Source organism: Trichosurus vulpecula, chromosome 4 (assembly GCF_011100635.1).
Source record: "Trichosurus vulpecula isolate mTriVul1 chromosome 4, mTriVul1.pri, whole genome shotgun sequence".
NCBI lineage: Eukaryota > Metazoa > Chordata > Mammalia > Diprotodontia > Phalangeridae > Trichosurus > Trichosurus vulpecula.
In genome coordinates, this window is record NC_050576.1 from 124,630,469 (window position 1) to 124,655,977 (window position 25,509).

The 25,509-nt window shown below is 35.6% G+C and overlaps 1 protein-coding gene and 1 pseudogene across 1 annotated transcript in view; one reads left to right on the forward strand and one right to left on the reverse strand.

The window, feature by feature from the left end:
• Positions 1-4,158: 4,158 nt before the first annotated feature.
• RAB3GAP2 (RAB3 GTPase activating non-catalytic protein subunit 2) overlaps positions 4,159-25,509 on the reverse strand; it is a 132,661-nt gene continuing 111,310 nt past the window's right edge. The window contains exons 29-35 of the mRNA XM_036754764.1: positions 17,958-17,993; positions 16,301-16,375; positions 15,801-16,019; positions 8,438-8,527; positions 6,297-6,518; positions 5,693-5,851; positions 4,159-5,047 (exon numbers count right to left, since the gene is read on the reverse strand). Coding sequence (XP_036610659.1) covers positions 4,892-5,047; positions 5,693-5,851; positions 6,297-6,518; positions 8,438-8,527; positions 15,801-16,019; positions 16,301-16,375; positions 17,958-17,993 — 957 coding nt within the window. The 3' untranslated portion in view covers positions 4,159-4,891. The remainder of the gene's footprint in view (positions 5,048-5,692; positions 5,852-6,296; positions 6,519-8,437; positions 8,528-15,800; positions 16,020-16,300; positions 16,376-17,957; positions 17,994-25,509) is intronic.
• LOC118845925 lies at positions 18,358-25,348 on the forward strand (annotated as a pseudogene).

Consider the following 25,509-nt stretch of genomic DNA (forward strand, 5'->3'; position numbering starts at 1 on the left):
TTCCAGGTCAAGAAGAAAATATTCCAAGCAGCCAGAAAGAAATAATTCAAATATTGCGGTGCCAGTCAGGATAACACAAGATTTAGCAGCTAAAGGATCAGAGGGCTTGGTACATGATATTCCAGAAGGCAAAGAAACCAGAATTACAACCAAAAATCACCTACCCGGCACAACTTTGGAGGAAATAATAGAAATTCAATGAAAGGGTACTTAAAACCATCGCTAATGAAAAAAACCAGAGCTGAATAGGAAATCTGTCTTTCAAATACAAGAATTAGAGGCATAAAAAAGTAAGTGAGAAATCAGAACAGTTTCAATAAGGTTAAACTATTCCTACATGAGAAGATGATACTTGTAACTCTGAAGAATTTTCTCATTATCAGGGCAGTTAAAAGGAGGAGACGCAGAAAGGACAATGTGTGAGTTGAATATGATGGGATGATATCTAAAAAAAATAAAGGTGAGAAAGAAAGCACTGGAAGAAGGGGAAAGGGAAAGGTAGATTGGGGTAAAATAAAGTAAAAGAAGAATGAAAGCTTTTATAGTGGAGGGGAAGTAAAGGGGAGCACTTGAACCTTATTTATCAAAACTGGCTCAGAGGGAACACCATACGCCATACACCATCACAGGTGTGATGGAAGGGAAGGAAAATTGGGGGAGAGGCAGTAGTCGGAAGCAAAACACTTTTGAGGATGGACAGGATGAAAGGAGAACAGAATAAATGGAAAATAGGATGGAGGGAATAGTGATCATAACTGTAAGAAAAACTTGATAGCAAATTTCTCTGCTAAAGTCCTCATGTCTAGAATATACAGAGAACTGAGTTAAATTTATAAAAACAAGCTATTCCCCAGCTGATCAATGAACAAAGATATGAACAAGCAGTTTTCATAAAAAGTAATTAAAGCTATAGCTATATGAAAAAATGCTCTAAATCACTGTTGATTAAAGAAAGGCAAATTAAAACAACTGAGCTACCATCCCACACCTACCAGATTGGCTAATATGACAGAAAAGGAAAATGACAAACATAAGAGAAAACAAGGGAAAATTGAGACAGTAAAGCATTGTTGATGGAGTTATGAACTGATCCAACTATTCTGGAGAGCAATTGGGAACTATGTCCAAAAAGCTAAAAAGCTATGCATATCCTTTGATCCAGCGATACCACCAGGTCCATGTCCCAAAGAGACAAACAAAAAAGGATATATATATATATATATATATATATATATATATATATATATATATATATATATATATATACACACATTTATAGCAACTTTTTGTTTTGGCAAAGAATTGGAAATTGAGGGGATGCCCATCAAAGGCTCAACAAGTTGTGCTATTTGATGGTGATGGAATGCTATTGTACTTTAAGAAATGACAAGCAGGACGCTCTCAGAAAAAACCTGAAAGACTTACATGAACCGATGCAAAGTGAAATGAGCAGAACCAGGTTGTACTCACCAACAGCAATACTATATGATGATCAATTGTGAATGGCTTTGCTATTCTCAGCAATGATCCAAGACAATTCTGAAGGACCCATGATGAAAAATGCTATCCATCTTCAAAGAAAGAATTGATGGAGTCTGAATGCAGATTGAAGCATACCTTTTTTTTAAACTTTATTTTTTTGGTCTTTTTTTTTTTACAATATGACTAATATAGAAATGTTTTGCGTGACTAAACATGTATCACCTATATCAAATTGCTTGCTTCTCAATGAGGGGTAAGGGAAGGTGAGAATTTTGAACTCAAAATTTTAAGGAAACATGTTAAAATTGTTTTTAAATGTAATTAGGGAAAATTTTTTTTAAAAAAGAACTGGTGATATCCCTCTGAACTTTAAGCAAGATTGTGTTTCAAATATGGTTTATTAATAGGACTATACTTTTTATAATATGTATCATATTAATATTAATTATGTTAATATAATAATGTGTATTGATCCATGCATTATATAATACATGTACAATATAGTGCTTAGTATGTGTCAATATCGTGCTAAGCACTTCATTTAATCTCATTTTATGCTCACAACCACCCAGGGAAGTAGGTGCTATCTATCATCATCTCCGTCTCACAGATGAGGAAACTCAGGTAAACGTCAGTTAAGTGACTTGTCTGGGGCCAATCAATCAATACGTATTAAGTGTCTACTGCGTGCCAGGCACTGTGCTTAGTGCTGGGTCATACAGTAAGTTTCTGAGGATAGATGTGAACCTGAGTCTTCCTCACTCTGGGTCCAGGGCTCTATCCGCTGTGCTACCTAATGACCCAACTTTTAAACAGGAGACTGCTGAAAACAAGTCCACATTCAATAAATATAAGCCTTTACATCGTTAAACAGTGACCTGGCATCTGGAATGGAATGCAATGTACAAGCCTGTGGCTGTGAATAAAAATTATAAACGAATAGGTTTTTTTCTTAAATTATAAATTTAGCTCTGTAGATTTAGCGTAGTCCTGTTTCTGAGGATGAGGAATCTAGTGGATAAATCAATAGCCAAACATACTTGAATTTTTATTCTAAATAAAATGCTTTGTTTTAATTTGGTCCTTCCAGGCACTATAAAATGTTAAAAAGAACAGAAAATCACGATGTGGTTATGAAAACCATATGAAGAATCTGAAAAAAAATCTTCAGACCCACTTGTATGCCAGGCTTCAGTGAAGAGTTTTGTTTCCTGTGCTTTTTTGATAGTTTGTTAAATCATAGCAACCCACAGCTTTAATTCCCAAATGTTAGCTAATTTTCCTGGAGGGCAATAGATGGTAATTGAAAGAATCTTAGTGTTTATTCAAGTGGCTTTGTCTGTTAAAGAACATATGCCCAAGGGCAGCTAGGTGGCCCAGTGGATAGAGAACCTGCCCTGGAGTCAGGGGAACCTGAGTTAAAAAATTGGCCTCAGATACTATTACTAGCTATGTAATCCAGGGCAAGTAGTGTCCTAATAAAAAAAAAAAAACAAAAACAAAAAACTATATGCCCAGAGACCTATACTTGCCTGGGCAAGCAGAAGCTTAAATGGGGAAAACAAAAAGTCAAACCACACTATTTTACACCACAGGCTTGCTGCATCTTGATCATATCATTTCAAAGCACATTAGTAAAACTTAGGGCAGCTGCTTGACACAATGGATAGAGTGCTGGGCCTGGAGTCTGGAACACATCTTCCTGAATTCAAATCCAGCCTCTGACACTAACTAGCTGTGTGACCCTGGGCAAGTCACTTGACTGTTTACCTCAGTTTCCTCATCTGTAAACTGAACTGGAGAGGGAAATGGCAAACCACTCCAAGAAAATGCCAAATGGGGTCACAAAGGGTCAGACACAGTTAAGAGGACTGAACAACAACAAAGAACTTGAACTTCACTCAGTTGTACAGGCCTGGGCAAAGCAACTGAATATGTATAGGCATTCTGGAAAATTCAAGTGCCTGACCATTACACAATTTCAAGATTGAAAACATGGATTACCATTATTTGGAAAGGGAAATCCTAAATGTTCACTAAGCCTTAGTTATGAGATTTCATTTAGGAGTTGAACATGCTCATATGTACTGAATGAAAAATATTTTTACTATTTATTTGTTCAGCCACCTTCTATTAGAGAAATTGCATTTTTCTCCTGAATGGAATTTTTATCATTTTATTATTTATATTTATTATCAACGTTTACAGATGTCAAGGTTGGCTTCTAACATTAGGAAAAAGAAACCATGGTTACTATAAACAATTGTGAGTGATGACATACATTAATTACAGTGTATGGCTATACTCCAGCAGTTTACTGTGATAAATACCTGGCGTTGAATGAGGACTTACTCTAAACCTAGCTAGCTGCCAGGCAGTAGGGAGTAGGTACAAAAGACGTCTGAAAACTACTGAAGCCTTCTCAACCCCACTGTGAGGTAGATAGTTCTAAGTTCTAGCATTGACATGTATTTTCTTATTCCTGAGCACAGATGTATTACCAAATCCTGAAACCAGACAGTTCTCAAGGGTTAAGAAATCTTAAATTTAACATTACTTTCCCTCAGAGCTCTGTGACCCATCCTCCTTTTTTAAATACAAGATTTACAAGATAATACATTTTTTTTTACATTTATCTGATATGGACAAAACTTAATACCATTAAAAAAAAGCACATTTTAAATTTGTCATTGTTATTCATTTTAATTTTACAGTGTTGATCATGAACCTCAGACTCCATTTCTTTGGCATTTTTAATAGATTATAGATCCTTTCTACCATAGTTCCTGTTAGTAACAGATATTACAATCTTGAACTATCTTATTCCATAACAAAGGTCATCTTCCTTTCATGAAAACAGTATGTGTATTTCCTTTCAGAAGGGATCCTTCTCATAACTAAAGATCCCCTTCATAATGGCCCACATGGGATAAAGCATGATAGCAAAAAGCATTTTCCTGGCATTTATTTAAGGAACTTGAGATTTCCACCCCCCACCCCCAAACTTTCCTGATGAGGACTGTACAATAACATATTTCAATTATAACAGTTAACATTTCAGAATATGAAATATAGACTCTAAAGGGTAAGAACATAGTCTGTAAATTATAATTGATTTAAAAGTTAATTTTAACCATAAAGTTACACCACAAGTGCTGGAGTTGTAAATAAACTATGAAACTACTGTATAATTAATATCTGGCTACATTTTAACCTGTTATATCCACAGAAGTGGAACTTAGCCAGGACTCCATGTTTTAAAATGTTCAAGTTTATTTCTCATATTTTACAAAATCCACATGGAAGTATTCCCACCATAAACTCTGATGTATTTGTTTGTAAAATAACCATGCACTAATTCATGTTGAAGTAAGACAGTTTTAAAGGATTCATTAATCCAGCTGCTGTATCACGAAGATGGAACAGAGATGGCGTCCACAGCTTCAATGAGGTGTAAGGCCAGACTATACTGCCCATGGTTTTCTGGTAGTAGCTCTATTACTTTATTTACTAATTTAGCTGTTGTTGCAATTGGCACTTCAGTGTTATGAAGATCCTGGGGGTCCTGAAAATTTGACATGAAAAATATTCCATCAGGCATTTTAATATTAGCAATATTTGTTATTAATTTTATAATAAAAAGTAAATATAGTATTTTTAGAGGTCTTTTTTCCCTAAATAAAATCAGAATATTAAATTGAATTCAAGCATTTTTAAGTGACAGGTAGGTTTGAGGAATTTATCAGTTCTACTAATATGATGAAATAAAATAATAATTGTTGGCATTTATGCAGAATTTTCAAGTTTTTAAAATGCATATACATTACGGAGGTAAGTGACTTGCCAGTGGGCACATCATAATAATTTCTCCTGACTCCAAGGGAAGGACTCTTTCCACTCAATCATAATGCCTCCATTATGTGGTGGGGGGAAAAAAAAGCCAAAACCCAACCACATTTGTTTGATAAGAATTAGGCATCTCATTCAGCCCTGAATAATTTCTTTGTATACTTTAGAGAATAATTCCAAAGCTGCCCATGGATTAGACTATAACGAGAACCAGAATGACCATCCTTAACAGCAAAACAACCTGTTATCAACATGTAAAGATTAGTTTACACAGTGTGGACAACCTTCTGGTTCAAATTAAAATACTTGTTAGACATTTGTCTCCCAAGCTCGTGTTTCATGTCCCCTTCTTCACCCTTACCATAGCTTTGAGCCAGGTACAGAGTGTTGGTGGCAGTCTAGCGAGCAGTTCCATGCCCTCTTTGGTCTGAGTATGGAGTAAGGCATAGGCTAGCCTCTGCCCAGTCAGCACAAGGAGCTGAGAAGCCAGCACTTCTTGGTCTTGTACCTGCAGAATGGCCTAAAGGTAAAGACAACAAGAAAAATGCAGTCAGATACCTTGAGGCCCTCCATCTGAGCGGAGTGAGGAGAGAGAAAACACTTTAAATATCTTGCCAGGCCACTTAAGGAAGACATCAGTTCCCTTCCTGAACTATGACCATATATTATTATAAGTCAAACAACTCAGAGCTTAGTCTTCAGACTTGATTCTCTGCCTAGTCAAACTTTCCCACTTCATATACCAACATAGTGAGGCTGTATTCTCTCTTAAGCTTCTGACACAAGAAGAATGAGCAATGAAATGAAGCCAGGCACTGAATTTTATTTTTCCAATTAAATATGATTTCTTTACCATACAAACAAAAGATTTTTAATGAAGTTTATTCACCACTTTAGAAAGACCTATTTTACTCTTTATTTTCTTAACATAAGCCTTATTTGTATATCCGAAGAGTAACAGTTACCTCTTCTCCAAGATGATCAACTCCATAATTATATAGTTCCAGTACATAATGTCTTCTAATCACATCTTCATTAACTTGAAGGTGCTGGGCTAAATATACAGCCAGAACTGGCCAGTCTCTATCTTTGCCAAGAGGAATAACTGGTGCTTCATCAGACGTTTCTTTGTCCTTAGGGACAGAATGTTGTACCTGAACGGCTGCACTGATGATTTTCAATAAAAACTTGGGAACGAAGTATGAAAGTGAGAAAAATGGAAAGAAATAAATCTTATTAATATGGGTTTTATTCAAATAACACCTCACTAAAAATATTAGCTATAGCAATCAGACAAGAAAAAGAAATAAGAAATAGGCATAGGCAAAAAAAAATGATCACTTTGTATATAATATGATGGCTTACCTAGAGAATGCAAAAAGAATCAACAAAATTAATTAAAACAATAACTTCAGCAAATCTGAAGAATGTAAGATGAATCCACATAAATCCTCATCACGTCTGTATATTACCAAGAAACTCAGCAAGAAGAGATAATGAAATTCCATTTAAAGTAACTACCAAAAATGTGAAGTGCTTCGGACTCTACTAAGATATACAGAGGAACTATATGAATATAACTACAAAACACTTTAGGATAATCAAAACAGACCTAAATAACTGGACAAATGTTAAATGTTTACAAGTAAACCAAATCAACATAGTAACAATGACAGTACTAAAGGGAAAGGGTAAGGGGAAAGGAATAAGCATTTATATACTACCTACTAGGTGCCAGGTACTATGTGAAATATCTCATTGGAAAAATAACTGATCTGGAAAATAGATCTAGGAGAGGTAATATAAGAATTACTGGACTACCTAAAAGCTATGATAAAAAAAAAGAGCCTGGATATCATCTTTCAAGAAATTATCAAGGAAAATCACCTTGACATTGCAGAAGCAGAGGGCAAAACAGAAAAAACCAATGAAATCTTTATTGCTAAATCCTCTTCTCAGTCTTTATCCCTCTTGACCTTACAGTTTATACAATGCTGACGATGCCTCTTGCCAGATACTCCTCCCTGAGTTTTGTGACATTGCTCTGTCCTTGTTTATAAAAGATATTATCAGGCTGTGAGCTCCTTGAGAGCAGGAACTATCTTTTACCTTTTTTATATCACTAGTCCTTAACACAGAGCCTGCTCACAGGCACTTAATGAATGTTTATGTTGACTACCTTTAAAAAAAAAACAAACCCAGCATATGGTATGACCAGATCTTCTTAAATGTATTCCTCTAAGTAGGAACTCTTTCTTTTTAATCTTGGTTGGCCAGAATTTCATCTTATCATAACTACTTAAAAGTTATTTTGAGTCTTTGTGACTATTATGGCCTTTTGGAATGAACTTTATTTTAGCTCCTATTCAAAGTACCATAATAATTTCTAAAAGGAAATACTGGAGATTTTGCAGGTGGATTGTAGCTGATCCTTGTCAGTCTATTTTGCAATATCATTATCCATATCCTGCCGCACATATATGAGCACACCAGAGGATTCTATCTTGGGTCCTTTCGTCTTCTCTCTTTATACTCTCTTGGTGACTCAATCAACATTGTGGACTCATTTATCATCTCTATCTAAACAGCCCTCCTCTGATTCCTGAATTTCAGTCATGCATCTCCATGAGACAATTGGTATCCTCAAATAGTAGTAGGAGAGTTAGGAAGAGGGGAGGGCTTGGAGGAAAGAAAGAAATTCAGTTTTGGACATGCTGAGCTTAAGAAGTCTATGTGACATCCAGAAGGCAATTGGAGATTCAAGTTCGGAGGTCAGGGGAGAGACAAAGGCTGGATAAATAGAATAGAAATGGAAATCATCTGAACTGAGATAACTAAAAGAGTATTTCAACTCACTGATCATGAAAGACTACACACTTAACTAACAGCTAAATATTTGTAAATTATCAAAGAACCATATACTCCTTGACCCTGCATGTCACTGCAGAAACAGAAGGGCTATACAGGATGGATAACTATTTTATTTGATGTATATGTGGCCATGGCCAAAGAGTTTTTCACCTTCGGGTCAATCTTCTGGTGATGTGCAAGCTGGTCCTTGGACAAAAACTGTGTCATGGAGGAAAAAAGAACAACTACAACTTACCTGTTGTCGGAGAGATATGAAATTTGGGTCCATCTCACCACTGGGTAGTAACTGAATTGAAGTTAGGTCTTTAAAAAATGCATTTTTGCCCTGAAAAAAATAAAACAAAATCATGTGATCACTTTTTGGGGGGTATTATTAAAATTTACCCTATTTCTGTAAAGTTCAAAGGCTTTTTTATTTAATTTTCTCTTCATCATCTTAATCTCAGGACAAATTTATTTATTTTATATCATAAGAATGTGGCAAATAGTTAACTTTATATGAGTATTTAAATATTTGGATGCTGACGTGAGATTTAGAAAGCGCTTACCCAAGTTTCAAAGGAAAGCCATAATAAAATATTGAAAAATAAAATTAGAGGAAAAGATTTTATCTAACCTGGAGAAGAGGCTGCCAGAGGTCATATGAAAAATACTGGCGAATGAATGACAGAAAATGCAACTGCTAGACAAAAATAGTAATTTAGACCAGCATTTCCCAAACAATAGCCTGTGTTACACTTGACAGCATATATAATGTGAATAGAAATACATAAGAAAATTTTCATGGTACTGTTATTTCTATTACATATCAAAAAAATACTTCTTACATATGACAATTTTTTGGTTATGAAAAAGTATTTTATTTCCTTTTTCATTTTTGAACCAGAATTTTTCAATTCCTACCCCATATCACACTCTTTTCCCCAGAATCATTCCATATTCCCTGTTAACCTGGAGCTATTTATGGATTTTGTTGCTATGGCTCATGTACAGGATTATTTCTTCCTCTGACAAACATGATGGTTTTTCTTCAATAACTGATCATTCAACATATTCAAAATTTAGTTGGAGTGAAAAACAAGCACTTATGATTACAGAACAGCACAAAATGGCTTGAAATAAAAGAATATAAATTGGGATATAAGGATTATTCTATAGTTCAGCATTTAGGAGTGACAGCAGAAAAGCACGTCTGTGTGTCCAAGGAATGAAGTGTATGTTTACTAACCCCAAATGGCAGTAAAAACAACAATCTATGAAGCAGGCTTATCTGAAAAAAAAAATTAAGGAACAAGATATTTCTAAGCCCACACCAAAATTCAAGATTAACGAATTCACTAATGAATCATTTTCTAATTTAGTGCATAAGCTAAATAAAAAAAATTGATGCTAACATAATAGTTTTCAATACTATTTGCAGTAAGACGTAATATTGAGGAGGTAGCATAATTACAAGAGGAAAAATGGAGTAGGTACAGGTAACAGTTTACATACATGAAATAGTGCAAGAAGAACAGTAAAATATATCACAAAAGAAACCAAGACGAAAATACTTAATATTATAGAAGACGATACCAAGATCTGTATCATAACTAGGGAGGGCAACTACAATTTCAAAGGAAAAAACCCACAACTCAGTTAGCTCTTGCACTGGTAACATTATTCGGTTGTTTTAAAAGAACTGGCATCAACTACCACAGCGACTATTTTCAATACCACTTCTGATACTTGTCTACTTCAATCGATTCTATCTTTAATAATGAATACCTGAAAATGAACTTAAATGCATTTTGATCTAAGGATGGTCATTTAATGCTAGACAAAATGTCTGCAGTGGCTATGAAGATGACAGAAACTTTTCCTGAACTCATCATTTGGCTCTGTTTAAATCACTGATTTCAATTATCACTTGATAAATTTAAAAATCTAATATAAAAGAAGTTAACTATTTAAAAATATTTCTGGAATAAGATTTATTCTACTTATCATCAATCTGACAATAATGAAACCATGCTAGAAGCTGCAACTAAAGAACTGGAAATGAAAACTATTAAATTGGTCTAACACTGGGACTGAGAGGGGTGGCATGTAGCTTGTGAAATGCTCCTGCGGTATGGTGCACATATTCTGCATTAGACATGCATTCTTCCTGTATCTTGCTCTTATTCTGGTTTGATAAAGAGATTAACATTAATTTCTTTCAAAGCCTTGCTTTGATGACTAGTATTCCTAAAGAATTTTCATTACTTTCAAAAGCACTACAGTCAAAATCAACTAATATTCACGATGCAAAAATTAATCAAATACACTATAAGAACTCTGGGAAAATGTGAAGACTGGTACCAGAAAGCATGAATCTCAAGCTGAATATCTGAATAAGTCAGATAAGCTTAAAGGCATCTTATTTAATAAAAATAACAAATTTAATGCCCCTCCTATGAATGTTACTAGATAATGGAATTTGGTACATGAACTTATGTGGTTGTTTTTTGAACAGTGCCTAAATCTTTATTTTTCATAACCTACATTTTTCAAATTAGACAGTTTTACATTGCTGACACAAAAAGAAACTTAAATTACCAATAGTTTACATGTAGCTTGATTCCAGTCTTAATGAACTTATGTTTTTCAATCAGATAAATACAATGAAAGCATTTTAAATTATTTTATTAGAATAATCTACCTGTCCCTGTGCAGAACAAACTTTGCCATAGATAGCTGCTTAAAAAAAAAAAAGGATCATTTAAGAGACATCTTAAAACACGATTTGCAGGATTTGTCAATAACAATGTAAAATCAACAGTGCAATTTCTGCAATTATACAAAAAGCTAAAAAGATAGCACTATGGTAATCAGTGATTTAAAGCTTAACAAGGGGCAGTTGGATAGCACAGTGGATAGAACACCAGCCCTAGAGTCAGGAGGACCTGAGTGCAAATCTGGCCTCAAACACTTACTAGCTGTGTAATCCTAGGGAAGTCACTTAACCTCAAATGCCTTCCAAAAAACAAAAGCTACACACACACACCCATTGAGATTTCACTTCAATGATTAATTTGTATGAGACTGAGAAAAATGATCTAACAGTAGTTAAACGGTAGCAGTCTACCAATTTTTTCTTTTGGAGGAGGGAAGCAATTGGGGTTAAGTGACTTGCCCAAGGTCACACAGCTAGTAAGTGTGTCAAGTGTCTGAGGCCAAATTTGAACTCAGGTCCTCCTGACTCCAGGGCCAGTGCTCTACTCACTCCGCCACCTAGCTGCCTCGAGTTTACCAATTTTATTGTTAGTTAATTTAATTCAATTGCCTTTGTTTTTTATTGTTTCTTTTTTTTTATTTGCTCTTTTATATACTGCTTCAATTGATTTCTTAGTTCAATGTTATTCAGCATTTTGGTTCATATTTTTCCTCTCTTCCTATGCCTTTTTTTTTGGCTAAATATGAGCTAAGTGAATTCCCTTAATATATTTCTTATTCATTTTGTTATATCCTTTGGTATTTCTTGAACAACTTCTAATAAGTTTTCTGGAAGCATTTCTTAGATATTTTATTGTTTCTTGGACCTTTTATATTTACTGTGTCAATGTTGTTCTTTGGCTATATGACAAGTTTTGCTTTTTACTGTTCTTGTTTCTAACTAGCTTATCCTCCGCCCTCTCCAAAAAAAAAATCTTCATTTTTCTTCCATTTCTCTGGGGGAGGCTTTTTTATTTCTAGTAAAAATTCTACATCATATTAAAGGGGGGTAATTTGTTTCTTTCAGAAAGGGAAACGGATCATTAAAAGCTGGCATGGCTTCATCATTCTACTTGGTTGGCAATGCTTTAGATATATAGTATACTTAAATTTCATCAAAGCACTTGACAGTCTTTCACATATTCTTGTGGACAACTTGAAAAGCTATAGTCTAGACTCTAAATAGCACAATTATTAAGTAGATTCTGAGCTAGTTGAATGACTTGACCTAAAGAAACTATAGTTCTTAATGAGTTAATGTCCACTTTGAACAGGCGAAATGTTGGACCAAGTTTTAAGATCATGAAATTTAACATATCTAAAGAACATTTGTTACAAAAAAGAATCACTGTCACTTGACCCTTCCATCTCTAACTGTACCTCACTCTCTTATTTTTTTCTAAATTTAGAAGACTTTTATACCCTTCTAAATGTATAAGATAATGCCTAACAGTATGTAAGTAATGTATATAAGAGCAAGGCTCCAGCACTAGCAGCCCCCCATCCCCATTTTCTTCTGTATCAGTTCTTCCTTTCATGCCTCATTTGTATGAGATAATTGCTCCTTTTTATCTCTCCCTACAATTTTATTTTTTAGAATCACCATATCAAACATAGCTAAACCCAAGTCTTTCAAACTACCCAAATAATGATGATAGGAGTACTGATAACATTTTCAAATATAAGAAGTTAACAGTTTGACTTTATGGAGTCCCTTAGAATTGGTCTTTAATGTTTACCTTATATTTCTCTTGGACCTTATATGTCAAATTTTCCATTAAGTTCTGTCTTTTTTGTCACAAATTTCTAAAAATCTCTCAATTTGTTAAATTGCCTTTTTCTTTCAGGATTACACTTAACTTTGCTGGGGAAGTTACCGTTCATTGTAACCCCAACTCTTTTGCCCTATGAAATACAGTGTTCCAAGTCCTATAATCCTTCAACACAGAAGCTGCTAGGTCTTGTGTAAACCTGACTATAGCTCTGTGACATTTAAATTACGTTTTTTTTCTTGTTGCTTTCAATATTTTCTCCTTAACCTGGGAGCTCTGCAACTTGGCTATGATATTCCTTCAAGTTTTCCTTCTGGGACCTCTTTCAGGTGGATAATAGATGGATTTTTTCTACTCCTATTTTACCTTCTTGTTCTAGAACTGAAGGGAAATTTTCCTTAATAATTTCTTGTAATATTGTATCAAGATTCTTTTTTCGATCATAGCTTTCAGGCAGTGCTATAATTCTTAAGTTGTCTCTCTTCAATCTGTTTTCTGCCTGTTGTTTTTCTGATGATGTGTTTCACATTCTCTTCCATTTTTTCATTCTTTTGATTTTTTTATTTCTTGGTACCTTAGAATGTCATTAGCTTCCCCTTGCCCAACAGTTTAAGAAGGAATTATTTTCTTCCTTTAAGGTTTTGGTTTTCTATTTCCAGTTGGTTGACTTTCTTTTCATAAATTTCTTGGGTTGATCTTATTTTTTTTCCTAATTCTTTCTCGATCTCTCTTATTTGAGTTTTAAGTCCTTTTTAAGTTCTTCCAAAAGCTCTTTTCAGGCTTGTGGCTGTTCAACATTTTTCACTGAAAAAGGACTAGCTTTTTTAGTTCCACTATCTTCCGCTGAATATGAATCCAGATCTTCTGTCTCCCCAAAGTAGCTATCTATACTTGGGTTTTTTCTCCTTTACTTAATCATTTTTATTTTTATTCTGCTTTGTTTTATTTTTAGCAGCTATTATTATAACCAAGGTCTAGTCTGGAGCTGTGGGGAATGATGCCTCAAGCCTCAGGTCCTTCTTACTGTTATTTTCTGAGCTCTGTCCCAGGCTCAACCTTGGGCAATCCTCTCCGCCCCTAAGCCATACCTAGGAACCCCTGCCGTAACATCCCATAAATGTTCTTGGTCTCTGTAGTCCCTCTGGTGGCTACAAACTTCAATAGTCCTTCAACTGCCCTAGAACTGAAACCAGGGAAGCTGCTCTCCTGCCAGTGTCCACAGCCAGCAGGGTCCTCACCTCTCTGCTACCGCACCCACCAGGCACGTGCTAGCTCCTTCTCCCCAGGGCTGCAACCCCAGGACTGCATCTAGTCAGCACAGCTGTTCTTAGCATCCCTCAATAGTGGAAGGTCCTTCAATCTTCTCCCACTCAGCTGTCAGACATCCCCCTCATACTTTTATTTCCAGAGGCTGAGGCTGCCTCCCAACTCAGGTGCCCCCAGGGCTTGTTGTTTGCTGACTCAGGCCAAACCTTCACCCTGGAGTTCCAGTCTTTCCTGGGGTCTCCTCAAGTTACCTTAGAACAACTGCTTTACCCTAATTTTCATTTATTTCTGCTGCTCTACATTCCCCCGAGGCAATGCTCTTTTTTGTGGAGGAAATTTGGAGAGCCAAAAGTTTTCTGACGTATTCCACCACTTTTCCAGAACGCTCTCAAGGGAGTTCTCCTCACTAATGCACTGTTGATGGAGTTGTGAACCAGTCCAATCATTCTGGAGAACAATTTGGAATTATGTGAAAGGGACATATCCTTTCACCCAGCAATACCACTACTAAGTCTATATCCCAAAGAGGTCAAAGAAAAGGGGAAAGAATTTATAGCAGCTGTTTTGTGGTGGCAAAAATTTGGAAATACGGGGGATCCCCATCATTTGGGGAATGGCTGAACAAGTTGTGATATATGATTGTGATGGAATATTACTGTGCTCTAAGAAATGATGAGCAGGATGCTTTCAGAAAAACCTGGGAAGACTTATATGAACTGATGCAAAGTGAAGCGAGCAGAACCAGGAGAACACTGTACAATGTAGCAGCAAAACTGTAAAGATGATCAACTGTGAAAGATTTAGCTAACTCTGAGCAAGAAAATGATCCAAGACAATTCCAAAGGTCCCATGATAAAAAATGCTATCCACCTAGAGAAAGAGAGGTGATGAACTCCAAATGCAGGCTGAAGTATACTTTTTTAAAGCTTTCTTTATTTGTATTGTTTTGTTTGTATTTTCTTTTGAAACACGGCTATTATGGAAAGGTTCGGCATGACATATGTTTAACTGACATCCAAGTGCTTGCCTTTTCAAGGAAGGGGGATTGGTGGGAGAGAGAGGTGAAAGGTAAGAAGAGAATTTGGAACCCAAGTTTTTAAAAAATGATTGTCAAAAATTATTTTACATGTAATTAGGAAATATTTAATGAAAAAAAGAGGAGGAGGCCAGAGGTAGAGGGGAGGTGAAGAAACTCAGGCTAAGACAGGTTAAGTGACCTGCCCAGGATCACAAAGCTAGAAAGCATATGAGGCAGGGACTGATTTCAAATCTTTCTGATTCCAGACCCAATGCTCTATTCACTACACTGCCTGATGCCTCAATATAAAATGAAGTCAACCTATGTGAATGTAATTAATGATCACACATTGTCTACTAAAAGGGATTATTTGTGTTTTTTAAAACCTAATTATTTTTGTTTTACATCAAATTATAAGTTTGTCTTGAAATTTAGTCAAAAATGTAAATAAAGGTCTGTTAATCTGGTGTGGATAGTTTCCTTTCCACTAAAATATTTTCCTTTCCTTCTATTATTTTTATCTTAGACATCAGTGAAATTACAATCTATGAAAAGAAAAATGACTTTCTGAAATATAATCCAGTCACATTTCTGAAAGTGAATGAATTAAAGTGACAATGCAACAATGAACTCATCTAAATATGAAGAATTGTCCAGATTCCTTAGAAGAGAGTTAGTCATCCTTACTCATCCTCGAAGAATGATTTCCTAATGCTTCACCATCATTAACTTGGGCCCTATGTCCTTCAATTCACTTCTGTTTTAAAGCACATAGCTCTGAAATCTTTTAAAATTACAGTACTTACCTTACTGTCAAAGAGGGAAAGAGGTTTCACAGACTTCAGTGAAAACCTCATGATTCCATATAAGACAGAGCACAGCACAGAATGGTGCTCAACAAGTGGATAGTGGATATGTTTCTGTTCAAGAGCCAACTCCACTATCGATATTGGTCCTTCAACAGATACCCAGGCATCTTCAGTATCTAAGACAGGCACTTGCATTTCATCACTGCTAACATCAGCCTAGGAAGATTTTGAAAACAGAAAGGATTATGTCAGTAATTTGCTGAAAAAGAGACCCTCAAATTTAAATTGTCATACTGCATTGTCCTTAAAAGAGAAAAGTATACAAATAATTTTTTTCCAGATTAAACAAAAACATAAGACTCTTCAGTATCATAGTAATAATCAGTCTCCACATGAAATATACTTTTCTCCTAGTTGCCCATACTTAAAACTGATGATGACGATTCTTCAATATTCTAACATAACTACTGTATATTAGAATGGTATGTATATTTTACCTCCATTAAAGTCTGAAGAAGATCCAAGCAAGAGTCAAGAAAAGATGTCATTGCTGTGTCACTCATACCCACATCCTAATGTTTAAAAGAACATACAAATTAAATTCTACAAAACTTCTGACATTATTTTAGAAAAAAGATCTTTAAGTTGATTTTTTTACACTGAATTAACAAGTTGGAATTGTGAGATAAGATGTCATTAACAAATTTCAATTCCGCTTATTGGGATTAAATTAAAATACTTCTAGAGTTGGGCTAGGAATCTTATATTCAGTTTGCAGTACTACTGACGTGTGTATATTAAATTATCTATGTATATAAACATCCACATGCATATATGTTTGTATGTGTGTTACATGTTATAAAGTATACCAACAACATCCCCTCAGACACATACCAATTGTGTGACCCTGGCAAGTCACTTACACTCACAGTGCCCCAGGACCATTTCTACGAAGATAAAGTTGCTCCAATGGAAGTTCAGTATACACTAATGAATTGTAGCTCTAGTTTTAATATATAAATTTATACACAATACAACATATAACTGTATATATATGCACATATCATGTGTTTTATGTGCATATTATATAAATGCTAAATGTATGAAAGGCTATATATGCATGTATATTAAACATACATGTTAACTGTGAACACATTTTAATATTCCACATTTTACACTATGTACAATGATTATTTTATTAGAACTATGACTTCATTAGGTCACACAGTGAGCTCCCAGGGAGGAGTTTTATGTAATGATGCATACAAACAGGCAGCAAACCAGATTTTGTTGAATGTGAGAAAAAATTTCCTATCAATTAGAGCTATACAAAAGTAAAACTGACTGCCTCAGGAATTAGGTTCATCTTCAGCAGAGGTCTTCAAACCAAGACTGGATGACTAACTTGTTGTAATGGGGATTCAGGATTCTTTTCTGGAGTCTTGGTTTCAACTAGATAGATATATTGAGGTCCTTTCCAACTCTAAAATTTTATGATTGTGTAATTATAACCCTACAGAATTAGCTCTGATGAGCAAAACCTGGAATGATTCCATATACAACAATTATGGATTTTTCTACACTGAACACTAAAATATGCCTACATATTCTAATATAATTCAGTGAAGAAGATACAAGCATTTCAGAGTAAAATTTAAAATTATTAGCTACTGATCCTAAATATAAGGCTAGAATTATCTGGACAGAACATCATTTAAAGAGTGATAGTAATGATGAAAGAATGAGTGTATGAAATTTAGCCATATGTATTTATTAATCTAACTCAATAAAGTCCTTGTAGGACTTTACTGCAGGACTAAAATTTTCAATTAAAAGGAATTCAAAGATATACACTATAATGTTATTTTGTAATTCTCATTCATAGTCCAAAGTTGTTGGGGGTTTTTTTTAGGGCTTTATAAAAATCTATTCTGAATGTTATCTGACCATTTTGAAATATAAATTTAACAAGATGAAAATCCATCACCAGCTTTAATATACAGTCATTTTCAATCTCTTTATCATCTAATATACCATGAAAATTAAAAGAGGTCTGGTTCATGTAGCATAATTTAGTAGCTTCAATATAAAATGCAAGGTTTAGAAACTACCTTCACCTCAATGTATTTAGTACAGAGGAAAATATTCACTTACCCTTCTGCATAATCTATCCTTTGGCGATTTTCCAACCTAGCAAAGAGGAAAAAATGTTATATTTAGTGATCCAAAGAAATAAGAAATTAAAAAATAATCTGGAAGGCTTAGCAACTGCACTTTCTATTCTTGCTTCTTCTAATTACATAAGTGGGCATGTTTCATAAATGAAGAGAATCAAATGTCAACACAGAAGATGCATTTCATGAACCACTAATTTAGACAGTTCTACAGTTTATTTTTAGTAATACTTTATCTCCTTTTTAGGAAATAAGTTTGTTACATCTGACCTACTAAACAAAGAATCCCTCAAAAACCTGGTTTAAATGTTCTGTGGCCAATTAATTGTGTTTCATTGAAATCTCTACTCAAGTTAACTTATTAAAAAAGAGTAGCTAACATGCTGGTGCAGGGGCCAAAGCAGGCACAGGGCCTGACCCACGTACCACTGAGGTGCTTCCTCTACACCCCACCCGGGGTGCAAAGCCTTCTCCTCTTCCTCTCCTCCCCTCATAGAGAAGGTCAAGTTGCTCATGGCCTGCCAGGTCTTAGAAACCCCCATGACTGCCTCAGTGACCTGAGTTCCATTGAGAAACTCCAGAGGAATTGCAGGAACTTTGGAAACAGCCCATTGACCCCTGAGACCAACAAGAAATCATCAGCAGTACTGAGGATGTGTACTTCTTGACTGACTCACATGATATCAGGAAGTATGAGATAGAGAAACTCCCTTCTGTTCTCAATTTGCAAGAATCAGAGGCATACAGAGACAAGCTGAAACAGCACCTAGGTGTAGTCTATAAGAAAGTCACAGATTTGATCCTTGAAAAGCAGATGCTTATGATAAGGAATTTGAAAGAGTGATCTCACTGCAGATGGGTCTTCAATTGGCAACTGTCATCTGTACCAACGGAAGAAGGCACTTGAATACTATGTAGGGTTTTACTCAGGCCAGTCTGGGACTCCTTGCCAACCAGAACTGCCAGCTGCTGTTCAGCCAGCTGAAATCCTTGTGGAACGTATAAACACTGCAAAGAATGGACGCTGAAGGAAGATTATCCTGTGGCTATCCAGCTTTGCCTCAAGCCTTAACAGGCAGCCAACACTTTCCAATCCTACAGCTGCATCGGTGAGCTAGGACTCCAAGCTGCAGGCCACTCTTGAGCTAACTGAGGAGTATATGGTTGTGGCACTCTGCAAGATCTTCAAGAATTGTGAAGTCACCCACTACACCAAGGTGCAGCAGGTGAACAGGCTTCTGAGGAAGACACAGATCTAGATGACCAGCTGCACATGTACTATACACAGTCCATCCACAATACCATGTTCTAGGTGGTCCTGGGGTATGTGGAACTCTGCGCAGGCAACACAGACACCAAGTTTCAGAAGCTTCAGTACAAGGACTTCTGCACGGCTGGTTTTCCTCACATAGTGAGATGGCCAAGATGGCCCTTGAGATCTGATAGCCTTTTAAATTTTTTTTATAAGTTTGACATTTATGTAAAATATAATGACAAAAGTTAGCACCATAAACTGCACACAGTCTCTCTTCAGGGTGGTTAGATGCTAACCTAGGAGTCTTTCCATGATAATTTTCCCAAATTGTTGCTTTCTAAGTCTGTCCTTCCTCCCACCTTCTTCCCTGAGGTCTTGGCCTTAGTATTTATTATCAGCTCATGCTCTTTAAAAACAGAGCCCATGCTCATCAATTGGGGAATGGCTGAACAAGCTGTCATACATAATTGTGAGAGAAAACTACTGTGCTATAAAAAATGATGAGCAAGATGCTTTCAGAAAAACCTGGGAGAGCAGAACCAGGACAACACTGTGCACAGCAACACACTATTGAAAGCATGTGAAAGACAGCTAGTCTAACCAAGACAACGATCCAAGATGATTCCAAAGGATAAAAACTTTTCTCCATTCCTAGAGAAAACTGTAGAACTCTGAGTGTAAATTGAAGCGGGGAAGGGAAGGGGTGGAAGGGAAGCCAAAATATTATTGTAATAATGTGGACTGATAGCTAATTATCACCCTGGAACTCACAATTTTTAAAAATGAATGTTAAATAAATTTTTACATTTAATTGGGAAATATTTGATGAAATAAATTTAAAAAATTTAAAGAGTAGCTAACATCTCCGGCTGTTCAAGTATACATATAACGGTAAAACTGGGGAGGGGGTGGAATATAAAGCAAATTTTTTTCTGACAGGCAGTCTGTGAATTTCCCCAACTCACAAAGTACCTTGAGGACTTACTATATATTAAGTGATACAAAAGTAATCTCTGGGATTGTCTCTGTCCTTAGGGAGTTTATAATCTAATTGAACCATATACCTATTAAAGAGTAAAAGGACAATGCAATAAGTATCTAAATGACAGATAACACATGCTATGAGAAAACTAAAACAGAAATATGATATGGAACTCAATCTAGACCTGAACAGGATATTAAAAGGCGGAAAGGAGAGTAAGAACATTTCAAGTATACATGAGGTGTTGGATATGATATAAACAAAGGTGGAGGAAAACTGGTACTTCAAGGAAATGCTATCAATAAAGTGTGTACTGATTTCACCATAAAAACTGACACCATAAAATCCCTGTGGACAAGATGGAGGAATATTCATAGCCAGAATACTATTGCGGTAATGTGGACTGATAGCTAATTATCACACTTTCTAGAAAGAGGCTTCTAATGGCTCCTCTTAACATTCTGCCCTTGGCAAAATCTTATTCAAAATTATCCTCAATCTTGGATGAAGAAATAGAAGAAATGTTTATTAAATTCAAAGACAAGACAAAGCTTAGAGAGACAGTTAATACAATAGATTCAAAATGATTTAAATTGTCTACAAAAATCCATCAAGCACATAGTATAACCCTACTTGAATAATATTGTCATTTTTATTATATTGGTCCAGCCCAGCTATGAGCACTGAATATTACTCCAGCTATTTAAGTTGTTAGAAGTATTTTGTAATTGAATCTATACAAGTCTTTTTTTATTCTTTGCTAGATCAAACCCCAGATATTTTATGTTTTGTAGTTATTTGGAATGAGATTTCACTTTCTATTCTTGCTTCTTGTGTTTTTTATTATTATACAGAACTGTTGATTTTTGAGGATTTATTTTGTAGCCTACAACTCTGCTGATTTTCTAGGCTATTCAAAGTAAACCATCAGCAAATAGGAAGACTTTTATCTCCTCCTTAAGTCTCTGTTTTTCTTTCTCGTCTTATTGCTGTTGCTAACATTTCCAGAACTATTATCAAATAGTGGTGAAAATGAGCATCTGTGCTTCCCTCCAACATTTACTGGCTCTTGAGTATCCCCATCACATATAAAACTTGCTTTTGATTTTAGGCAGATGCTTTTTACAATATGAAAAAGGTCCCTCTATGTCAACACTTCGTAGGGTTTTAGCATACAGGAGTGTTGCACTTTGTCAAAAGCTTAAACTATGCATCTATTAAGATAACCGTTTGGTTTTCTATGCTTTGATTTTTTAATATGAATTATGTTGACTGTTTTTCTAATGCTGAATCATCTTTGTATTCTAGCACAAATCCTGCTTGTTCATAATTAATGATTTCTTGGATAAATCACTATTGTCTACCTGACCAAGATTTTGCTTAAAATTTGAGTCAATGTTGATTAATGACATTGGCCTATAGTTTTCGTTCTGTGTTTTATCTTTCCCAAGTTTAGGTATTAGAACTATATGTATCTCATAAGAGATTTGTGGTAGAGAACTGCTTTCTTTCTCAATTTTGGAGAATCACTTGTGGGTACCTGTAGGTATTAACTGTTCTTTAAAAGCTTGACAGATTTCTCCTTTGATTCCATCAGGACTAGTTCTTTTCTTTAGTAGTTTCTTTATAGCTGATCTCATCTAGATTTCTGATAGTTTAGGCATTTCATAATTTTAATGGTATTCTTCTATTTTCTTCATGTTCTCAGTTTTATTACCATAAAACTGTGCATAACAAATTGTGATTTGTCTTTTTATTGCTTCTAGTTTTGTTATGATTTTCCCTTGCTTATTTGCTATTTTATTGATGTGACTTTCTACTTTCTTCTTTTTAATCAGATTAAAACTAAAGGTTTATCAATTTCATTAGTTTTTTTTTTCAAAGAAACAGCTTTTAGTTTTATCACTTCTATGGAGTTTTGTGTTTCCAATCTATCTATATCTTTAAATTTCTTATTTTGTGCTATTTTGTGCTTATTTTAGATTTGTTAGCTTCCTAATTTTTTAAAATCCATATTCAGTTCATTTATCCTCATTTTTTCTATTTTGTTTATGTCTATTTATAAGGATGGGAGCTTTTCCCCTAAGGACTGCTTTAGCTGCAAACCAGAATTTTGGTATATTGTTTCATCATTATAATTTTCTTTTAGACAAGTATTGTTTCAATGATTTGTTCTTTAACCATTCGGGATTTAATTATTAAGTTTCCATTTGAGTCTATATATCTTTTAAAAGTGTGTGGTCTCTGAACCAATTACTATTTTTATTGCATTATAATCTATAAAGGCTGTATTAACTATTTACCGCCTTTTTACATTAGTCTGTAATATTTCTGTGCCCTAGTTCGTGGTTAATTTTGTAAAAGTTCCATGCGGTATCACAAAATATGTATATGCTTTTGCTGTTCCATTTATAAGTTGCCATAAGTCTTTTAACTCTAGTTTCTCCAAGAATTTGTTCAGTTCCATATTTTCCCTTTTGTTGATCTTTCTGATAAAACTGAGAAATGGATACTGAAGTCTCCTGTCACTATTGGGTCTATTTCTTGTTGTAGTTCAGATGTTTTCTTTATGAATTTGGATACTAAGGCATTTGGAGCATATAAGTTTATTACTTATGGTTCCTTCTACAGTTCCTTTCAGCAAACTATAGTTTCCTTGTTTATCCTTTTTAATTTTTTCAATGTTTATTTTTGTTTTGTCATATAGCATGATGTCAACTCCTGCTTTTTTGGATTCACGATTCACAGTAAAAAAAAAAATTTCCATCCCCTCTGCCCAGGTTTATTTTGTGCATGTCTGTTTCTTTTTTTTTTTTTTTTTTGCAGGGGGGAAGGCAGGGCAATTGGGGTTAAGGTACTTGCCCAAGGTCACACAGCTAGTAAGTGTGTCAAGTATTTGAGGCCAGATTTGAACTCAGGTCCTCCTGACTCCAGGGCCGATGCTCTATTCACTGCACCACCTAGCTTCCCCAATGTCTGTTTTTTAAATGTGCTTCTTTAAAGCAGCAGATTGAAAGATTTCATTTTCTTATCCAATCTGTGACTTTTTCATTTTACTGAATTGTTTAATCCATTCACATTTAAAATGAGAAGAATTAGGTTCATATTTTCTTCTGTCTCTAAATTTGGGGATCCCCCCCAAGTTATGAAAATTTTCCCTCTTGCTATAAATGTATTACTATATTCCTTCAGTTAATTTTTTTAAGGTGGCCTTGTTCCCATTGGCTCTCTTCCTGTTACCTCTTCTTTAGCTTTTCATTGCTAGCCCTTGATTTGGCACCAGCCCATTACACATTTTTCTCTTTCCCCCTCTTTATGTACTTTTCCATGTTGTAGTGTGTCTCGTGCTCTCTCTCGCTTTCTCTCTCTCTCTCTCTCTCTCTCTCTCTCTCACACACACACAACACACACACACGATTCACCTGTAGGCAAGCTGTCACCAGGTTATATCCATAATCCCCCATGTTCACTTCTTTGCTGTTATCTCTACCAGACTTCTACCTTCACCCCATACCCTTGCGTATATTTAGAAAAAAGTTTATTACTGGTCATCTGCTGTCACTCAGTTGCTATTGCTGTTTTTGGCTACTGCATTTTGCATTTCTATCCTTTCAGGTGGTTGAGAAATAATCACTTCTACTCTGGTTTTCTTTCAGAAAGTGTTTCAAACACCTCTTTATTACTGAACATCTATCTTTTTTCATGTATGGTTAAACTCAGATTTGCAGGGTGGGTCTCCCTGGGCTGCATTCTGAGCTCCATTGCTCTTTAGAACACATTATTCCACTCCCTCCTACATTTTCTGGTTCGTCTTTCAAACTTCCTTTCCTTTGCATTTGAGGGTCTTTCTCCTGATCACTTGCAGGACTTGTGTCTGAATTGAACTGTTAAATTTTAGCCACTATGTGTCTTGGAGTTTGTAGTCTTGGGCTTTTTTTCTGGAGGTGATTTGTGAATTCTTTAGACTGGTACTTCATTCTCTTTGTTCAGAAGTTCTAGGCAATTCTCTATTATTTCCTCCATGAAGAGGTTAAGGGTTTTTTGTCCTGACATGTCTTTCTGGGAGACCTAAGATTCCTAGGTTGTCTCTGCACATCTTGTCTAGAAGGTTGGTATGTTCTGCTTGCATAGTAAGCATATTTTCTCTTTTTATAGATTGTCCTTCACTTCTGTATATTTGCATTTCCAATCTATTGTTTTCTTTCATTTCTTTTGTGAGGTTTGCCATTGCAGATTCTAGTTTTTTTATCTGCCCATTATTTTTGCTGTGAAAGCCATATACTCTGCTCTCATGATTCTCATTTCTTTTCCAAACTACATCGGAACAGCGTATCAGCATTCCATGTTCTCCTCACAGTCCACAGGGTCCTCTGACTCATCAAGTGTTGGATCATTTTCCTCTGTTTAGCAGTATTTATTCACAACTGCCTTAACTCGTTTATTAGATCTGGAGACCGTACTTCTTTCTGCTGTCTTTCATGCTGCTTTATCTGCTCTGAGTTCTCTTCTTCCTGAGATCTTTGGTAATTTCAGTCTTTATTTTTCCCTCAGATTTTTCCCTTTTTTATTTTCTGTATCCTCTCTGTCGATGGTTTCCTTGGGGGCTGAATCTCAAAGCCTTCTCCCATTCTGGGCAATTCACAGTTCACCAGCCTAGGTCTCTGCCCCAAGTGATTTTTGACTGGTCAGGATTAGTCCCAGCTGGATACTTTGCTATTTTCCTCAGACTTAGTGGAGTATTATACCCCTCCTGCCTATTCTGTCCTGGTGTCCAGTCCCATTCCCTCTGTTTCTCAGTTCTCTGACTTGGCACCTGCAGTACAGAGAGCTGCCATGCTGGTGCCACAAGGTTGTCCATCCCAACACTGGCAGTTCAGTGATCTATAGTGCTAGTGCTCCCCTAGTAATGGCAATTCAGAACTCTGCAGCACTGGAGCTACAAAATGGACGCTGGCTGTTTGTATTGGACCAGGCAAACTTCTACAGCCTGGAGTTGGGGCTCTCCACAGTACTGGAAAGAGGGAGAGGAGACTTGGTTACAGCAATTCGTTTTGTTGTAAGCCTGTGTCGGCTCTTTGTGTCTGCTAGTGAAGCCTCATTGCTGGTAGCATGGGAGGTGGGAGAGGGGTGCTGAGTGAGATCAGAGTCAATGAGCTTTTTTGTTCTGTTTTGTTTTGACCATCTTTTAGATTCTGGGGATTCTAGACTCAGAGAAAAGAAAGTGCTTTATCTCTGGCATAGAGTTTCTGTTTTGGAGACATCAGAGAAAATGTTTAGACCTCCACATTGTTGCTC